Here is an 8,152-nt window from a genome sequence, read left to right as displayed (position 1 = left end):
GATACCCTTTATCCGCCACTGTGTACTGGTTAATCCGCCCTGCCCGTAGCTTGTATACTAAACTATGCTAGCCTTATTGAACAGCAACACGAATCAAAAAGGAAAGAAAAGGGAAGAAAGTAAGGAAATGGTGGGCAAACAAGAGCGGAAGGAGGAGCGGGAAGGGTGATAGACGAAGAGGTGAGATGAGAAGATGAATGCGTGGATTGCGTGCAGCAGCGCGCATTGTTCCGGAGCGACGATGGGCTCTAAACAATGGGGGACGAGAGCGAAGCGAGCTGGAGAGAGGACGGAAAGGACATACAGGAAGGGAGCAACATGCTTTTTTGTAAGTAAATGTTCTTCCTTCCCGCCACACTTTGAAAAGAAATTTCTGTTAAAAATGAAATCAAAAGTATTGTCTACATCAATCTTATGAGCGGAGGATCGTAGAAAGTTTATTTATCTTTTTCTTATTTTACACAACAACCATTGTTTTTCTACCTGCCTCAACCACTCTTGAGCACGGATCTCCTGTTTTTTTGTTATTCATCTTGGCGTAACGCCCTGCGCGTTCATGCCGGCAGCCGGATAGTCAGCCCATACGAGGATTGAACCGAAGACGAGCATGTTGTTAAGTCGTGCGAGTTGACGTTACTAATTGATTTACCCATAGCGAGATAGCCAGTCCTGAACTACTAGGACCATACGGGGCTTGAACCCAGGACGGGTATGTTGTGGTATTGTGTTCGGGTATCACGACAACGAGGGACCGCCGAAACCAACCAAGCAATCCATAGAATGCGGGGACGCGTGGAGCATCTTGGTGCGTGAAAGGTCCGGCTGCATCGCCAGCATTTGAGGCTCCCGAGGGCCGGTCGCCACAGCCAATCCCCGAGCGCAGCCGCAGCGCTATCGACAATGCATGCAGCATAAACGTCACTTACGCATGCTGTGTCAATGGCGAGTTCAGCGACGGGCTAGAACACAACTCTCTATGCCACCCGCCAGGCAGCGACATGGGAGCGCCGCACCTTCCGCAACGATGATGCGTCTCCAAAAAAGGCGAGAGAAGGAGCAAGCCAGGCAACGCGAGCGAGCGATGCGTGCGCCAGCCATGTCGAGGCGGGGCCTTCCTCACTTACAGCATCGAGCGAGAGGCGGGGGAGACGTTCCTTTCTCTCTTCCGAAGAGTAGACCCCGGTAATAAACAAGAAGACAGTACAACATGCATTCTTACTTATAATCCCCATTGGTAGGGATAAAGGGAGGGAGAGGGGTAGGGGAGGATTGGATGAGTTTGAGCATTATTGATAAAAAATAAATAAATGGAAAGACAACATGTGTTCAATGATAACATTCGTCATTTGAACATTTGACTTTCCGTTAAGTTTATCTAAGCATTGGTTGGCTTCACATGTGCGTACTAGTGCATTGATAACTGTCCTTTGATTGCTTCTTTTTTTTGCACAAGCGCAACTAACTACACTAACAAACAATTTAAACCCCGTACGAAGCATTTATTCAATCGAACCAGCAAATAGCTCCAACGGTAGATCGATTCATACATCCACACGACACTTGCGCGGTGATCAAATCCGGATTCGAACGACGGCTGCAGGCAACGCGCAATGCATCAGCAGCCAAAAAAACGGGAAGGAAAAAAAACAATAACCCCAAGTCAAGCGCGCTCACACAAGGTCAAGCATTCGCCAATAGCCGCTGGGAGAAAGAGGGGAACGAAGGAGGTGGTGGGAAGCGACGTCACTCAAAACGACTGTGATCTGGGTGAACGGATAAAGAAGACAGCAGACAAGCGATATCACTCCCGCTACCATGTGAGAATAGCGAGATGGATCGTACGGTACCCACAGGGAAAGAGTAAGGGGGAGAGAGAGTATCGACTTTTTGAGCCACCTTTTTATGGTCATTGTCCTAGACAAAAACCACGAGCGAAATACTCCAGAAAATCCGCCATAATTGTGGCGTTTTTTGGCTTAAAAAAATTTGCTTCGTCGTATATTGACTTAAATGCGACGAGCACCCGACGTCGGGTGAACGTTCACACGACGTACACCCGACGTCGTAAATATTTGAAATTGTCGGTTGGGTTTGAATGCGAAATATTTCAGTCCAAGATCAATCGAAAAAAAAAACAAGATCTGTCGCACACACAGCTGTGTATTCTTGTATCTGTATCTCTGTCTGTATTTTGGGCAATGTGTATTGATCTTTATCCGTACCCCCACACCATTTGCCATCATCTTCACTCACACCCTGCGCGTCATTCTTGTTTACCCCCCCGTGTGTGTCTGCTCCGTGTGCGCCTGCTGCCGCTGCCATATAGCAAGTGTAATAGTGATAGTTTGCATATATATATTCATAGACGGTGAGTACATATTTATTTTCTATTTTATTTTACACTTCGCGCGTCTGTCGATATTCGATCGCTGGATTTGGTGGATCATCGCTGGTTGATCCTTCCCGCCGCCAATTCGACCATCTCGTCGCGGTGACCATGAGCTCGCATGATGCTAACATATTTGCATTTGTCAACCCTTTCAGATCATGAATCGAAATTTAGCCATCGATGGTGATGATGAAATGGATTTCATCTTCTTAGATCCAAGCATGTTGGAAAATGATCTGCCGCCCCAGCACGCACCATCAAACTTCGGGAGCACCAGCACGGCCACTGCCACCGATGCGTCAACCGCCACATCGAAGCGGTCTATCATACCGCATCGCAGCATAAACAAATCCACAGCACCAAAACGCATAAAGATGGAATCCGCAGGACATGTGTATAAGCCGGCAGAACAAAATATGCAATCGAAACGGTTTGATTCACCGTCGACATCTGCTGCCGCCGCTGTACCTGGGCCGTCGCGGAACCTAAATGTATCTGCCGCGCCGTATACACAGCGCCGCAGCGCCCAGCCGCTGACTGCCGCGTCGACTGTAACGGCCGGCGCTGTACCTGGGCCGTCGCGGAGCCTAAATGTATCTGCCGCGCCGTATACACAGCGCCGCAACGTCCAGCCGCTGACTGCCGCGTCGACTGTAACGGCCGCCGCTGTACCTGGGCCGTCGCGGAGCCTAAACGTATCTGCAGTACCATCGTCGCCTGTCGGTCCAACGAACGTCGCAGAGGATGCCTGGGGCACATTCACCACCTCTTCCTCCGTCGCTCCATCAGTGGTTCCTCCACTGAATGATGTGCCGCAGCTTATTGCGGATTTGAAGGCGTACGTTGAGCGCAGGTTTGACGCGATTGACGCCGCCATCGAGTCCCTCGCCGCGGCTCTGCGGAATGAGGTGCCCATCCTCCGTCAAACCTCTGGCACAACAGAGGTGATAGTGCGCGATATTAAAGATGTGGTGTGCGCGGACCTCGTAGGGACCGCGCCACCCGTACCCGAGGACTTTACGCTGCAGCCCATCGATTCAGTGGAGGAACTGCACAGCATGGAGCGGAAGCTGGGAGAGGCGCAATACATGCGGGATGTACTGGCCTATTTACAGTCCCAGGTGTTTGTGCCCCAGGTGGACAAGCGGCTGAAAATGGCACGCGGTATTTTATTTTCGCCGCAGTTCTTGCGTACCGTTCGTTGGACCGACAGGTACAATAATACACCACTCAAAAGGTGTAATAACATAATATCGCTATTTGCCAGAATAGGGACTTCCCATCAATTGACGGTAACCCCTGGCTATGTGAAAAAAATTTTTATACGTACTTTAAGATATGTAAAGTAGTGGGTAGGTTAGCTTTAGGTAGATGCAGATAAGCGTTAGGATGAAGTTGAATTTTGAGGAGTTTTTTTTAGTTTAGTTAGGATAGCGTTAAATTTAGGGTAGTATTTAGTTAGTTAGTTTTATTTAGCGTAGTGTAAATATTTGTTGAATTTTTTTGTATGAATTACATATCATATGAAATCAAAGAAAATTTTTAAAATGAATTATCTTTCCTACGAAAACCGACAAAAATTTATTTGATTTAAACACATCCGAAAAGCTTTTCTCATTATTTAGACCCCAGGTACGAGAAAAGCCTGTTTTATGTTTGCAGTTTCAGTGGTTTTATTGCAGGTAAGTGTGGGGCAAAGAAACAAACACATATTCTCTCGGATTTTCAGTATCCACTGCAGCCAGCTTACACAGCAATGTGCTGCTGGGAAAATGCTGCAGTGCGACGTTGTCCAAATCTTCCATACTGGCCGCATAAATGTTCAGGTCTGCTGAGGAGCAGGGTTGGGTGAAAGCGGGCACTTGGTTTGAAAACGTGTACCCATGCACGATCACGTTTGGTCCAGATGTTATGGCTGTTTCGTACATGACCACATCACCCAAGTTAGTCATGCACCATTGGTCGCGGAAGTTTTTCCGCAGCATGAAACCATGCTGGACAGTAGCAACTGTATCGCTACCAACTGGGCGCACCGATTGCTCTTCTCGACCTGTCGAACTGCATCCTGGCCTGGCATATTCCACTTGCCACAGTTCTTGCAGGCAATTGGTCGCTTGAACCAAGCTGTTCCTCCCTGAATGCACCAGCTGCTTTATATCGTGCAACTTTGCTTCCTACTTTTCCGCAGATATTGTGCGCAGCTCGCCAAATCTGTGGACATCTTCGTACGCGTGAAGCAAATTATGCACGTTGCTGTTTAACAGCTCTGGACTATACATTGTTCCATAGTCTTTCACAAAACGATGCAACAGTGTATTGGCCAGTTCCCATTTTGCACGATGGTAGGAGGTGGACAGTAAGGTAACGGCGACGAACATCAACATGAAATGTTGATACGCCGCATTATTAATTCTGCCCTTCAGTACCACAAAACCGGCGACAAGCAATAACATCTTAAACTCGGAAGCTTTCCAAAGTTTGACGTATTGCAGGTCGCGCAGTTTCCGTTGGAAATCTGAGGGCAGTTTCAATGAACGCAGGTGTGCCGACAATTCACGTTGCTGCCGTCGCGTCATCTTACAGCCCAGGTCACGGAACCCTTCCGTCCACAATATCAACAATTTGCACATGACACCCTTGTAAAAAAGGTGCATGGCCTCGGCAACCACAATGTCACATATGATGTCACATTTGTGGAGCCTTACAAGGGGTGTCATGTGAATCTTATGGTCCGGATATTTGTCAGCACAAAACAGACCATGTAAGCGCGATTCGCAAGGCGCCCCATACGGAAAGTATACGCGATTGCCGTCTCTTTCCGTGATGATGGTGCACTTCATACAGGCGCTGAATGCGTTGTGCGCTTTAACACCTAAAAGAATATAATAAATACATATATATAATTTGAATTGCACAACATTACTAACTACGATCAAAACTCACCTTTGATGAATGCACGCGCCGGAGAATCTGCTATGATACTTCGCAGGTGCACAGTGTAATGCCGTTTGCCGATCCATATCCCAACACGCTGCAGCTCGTTCATTTCATCCACAAACTGTCCTAAATATTCCTCGGCGTATAACGGTTTTGACTCGCCGCAAAAGATCGCAACCGTCATCACCGGGGCATTAGGCAGGTTGTGGATGCCCATGAGGATGGGCCAGAATTGTGACTTTTTTGTAAAGCGGAAGACCGTCCACAAAAAAGTCGACCTCAAAGCGCTCTACGGCAGGCTGCGTGTATCTGCAATGGAAAGAAAACATACACACATACACATGGATGAGCATAATGCACATTGTCTTATGCATCAATATAGTTGGCTTAGCCTACTTACCGAAAATAGGACCGAAGGCATGTTTCTATGCCCTGGTACCATATCTCTCCACCAGAGATAGAGGTAATCGCGGACTGTGTGGATCTTGCCACGGGCGTGTTCAGGAACGTCCGTGCATCCCGGGGCAATTTCCTGCCCGGATCGTGCTGCCTCAAATGCCCCAGCAAGAGGTTTAAGGCACTGTGTGTTTGGCCGGTTTTTAATGCCCACAGCCTCAACCCGTCCTCATAGGACAATGATCCGAAAGGATTATCTGGCGCCGATGTCTCGATGCCGGGATCGCTGTCGTCGGGAACACTGTCCCCACCGATGCTTTCAGCTACCACACTGTCGTCATCGCTGTCACTCTGCGGTTGGGGATTGTCTGCCAAAAAAAATTGAACACCAAACTAATGAGCGAAACGCGTAACGGTCAAAATATAACGGTCTTGACTTACCGGCCACTTCCATCGGTTCCGTTCCGGCTTCATATCCTTGAAGTGAAGGGCCCGGTCCAGCGTCATTCCCTTGCAGGGCACTCGCTCGGTTAGCTGAAACATATTTAAGAAAATGGCACAGAGTCCATTTTCGAACACTGACCTTTCACACTGCTCCCAAATTTCACATACCGGCATTGGACGATTCCGGCTGTTCTGCTACCCGCACGACAAAATCGAGTAGTTTTGTAGCTCGGATTTTCGATCCGTCCCACCATCACCACCGCCAACACCACCGTCCGTACCACCGCCAACACTACCGCCAACACCACCGTCCGTTCCACCGCCAAAACCACCGCCAACACCGCCGTCCGTACCACCGCCAACACCATCGTCCGTACCACCGCCAACACCACCATTCGATCCTCGCTCCCCGAGACCATCACTACCGTCGAAAATAAATTTCCGCGCATCCCTATCGTCGTCCCTGCCAAAGCCGGAGTTCCTGCAACAGTTCCTGCTGCCGTTGCAACGGATGCTCCTGCCGTTGCTCCTCCTCTGACCGATGTGCTGCAGGTGATAACCGAGCTGTCAGCCAGTATGAACCCCCGTTTCGACGAATTCGCCGCGGAAATTGTAACCATGAAAAAGGAAGTGACGGTCACCTGGAAGACCGCCATGGCTACCGCAGTGACCTTAAATAAATTCGCAGAAGATTGGATGTGCCGATCCAGATGGTTACGCGCTTCCGCCGACGGACGGTTTCACGCTGCAGCCCATACGGTCAGAGGAGGAGCTGAAAAGCATGGAGCATAAGTTGAGCGACATCCAATATGCAAAGAACTGCCTGGCATGGTTGCAGAACGAGGTGATGGCAACGGATCCCACCAAACGGTTGAGGGAGGTGCGGGATATTGTTTTCGACGGTAGTTTTATTTCGCGTTGCCGGTGGTCTCGGCGAAACGGAAAGGTAGCGATGGAACATTATCCAAATGTATGCGAGCTATTCCGCAAAGCCGCAGCGACTTGGAAGGCACCCATCTCCACATCCAATGTTGCGAACTTCTTTAAACGCGTGTTGCGTTATCCTACAAAACCGAATTCAGTAAATACTACACTTAATGTAAATCTAGGCGAGTTTAGTGTAGGTTTTCATAGCGTAGGTAGTTTAAGTAACATGTTTAGTGGCTTTTACTAATTTTTGACTTTTACTAGTTTTTTTTTTTGAATAATTATTATATTTATGAATTAATGAAATTATGAATTTATTAATATAAAAAATGCATTCTGCCACACACCTAACATAATTTCTCATTATTTACCTTCCTGATCCGAAACACTTAACCAGGGTTTTGGGTAGAGGAATATTTGTCAATGGCACAAACACTAACACTCCTTCCTGTCCCGTCTCCACTGTAGCTACCTTGCACATCAGGCTACTGCTAGCGTAGTGTTGCAGTTCACCCTTATTCAAATCTACCATGTTGGCAGAGTAAATATTCACCTCCGTTGAAAGGCAAGGTTCCGTAAAGACAAGCACCTGTTTGAAAAACGCGTACTATTGCACGGTTACGTCCTTGCCCGTTTTTGTGGCCGTTTCGTAACGGAACACCTCGCCCGAGTTGGTCATAAACCATTGATCGCGAAAGTTTTTTCGCATCTGCCGCACGGTCGTTATGGTGTCGACACCAACCGTGCGCACCGATTGTTCGTCCACCGGTTTGTTTTGCTGACGCTTGGCAACAATGATTTGTTGCAGTTCCAGCAAACGATGGACCGCTTGTACCAGGCTGTGCCTCCCGAATTGCACCAACTTTTTGAGGTCATGCAAAAATGCCTCAAAAATGAAGACTGAAATGTTTTTTTGTCCGTCGAACCTGCAAACGTCATTGTAAACGTGCAGCAAGTTATGCACCTTGCTATTCATGAGAACCGGGCTGTACAGATCTCCATAGGCTGCCACAAACCTATGCAAATATGAATCAGCCAGTTCCCATTTAGCGCGATGGT

The 8,152-nt window shown here is 48.2% G+C and overlaps 1 protein-coding gene across 1 annotated transcript; it reads right to left on the bottom strand.

Moving 5' to 3' along the window:
* Positions 1-5,520: 5,520 nt before the first annotated feature.
* On the bottom strand, positions 5,521-6,380 carry LOC120893706. The gene is made up of 3 exons (XM_040295757.1): positions 6,164-6,380; positions 5,727-6,090; positions 5,521-5,635 (listed from the first exon to the last, which is right to left on the bottom strand). Exons 1-3 carry the CDS (start codon positions 6,174-6,176, stop codon positions 5,521-5,523), a joined length of 492 nt encoding a protein of 163 aa, XP_040151691.1. The 5' UTR covers positions 6,177-6,380.
* Between the last annotated feature and the right edge of the window lie 1,772 nt (positions 6,381-8,152).

Source organism: Anopheles arabiensis, chromosome 2, assembly GCF_016920715.1.
Source record: "Anopheles arabiensis isolate DONGOLA chromosome 2, AaraD3, whole genome shotgun sequence".
NCBI classification, from domain to species: Eukaryota; Metazoa; Arthropoda; class Insecta; order Diptera; family Culicidae; genus Anopheles; species Anopheles arabiensis.
This window is presented reverse-complemented; position numbering and strand designations above follow the sequence as displayed.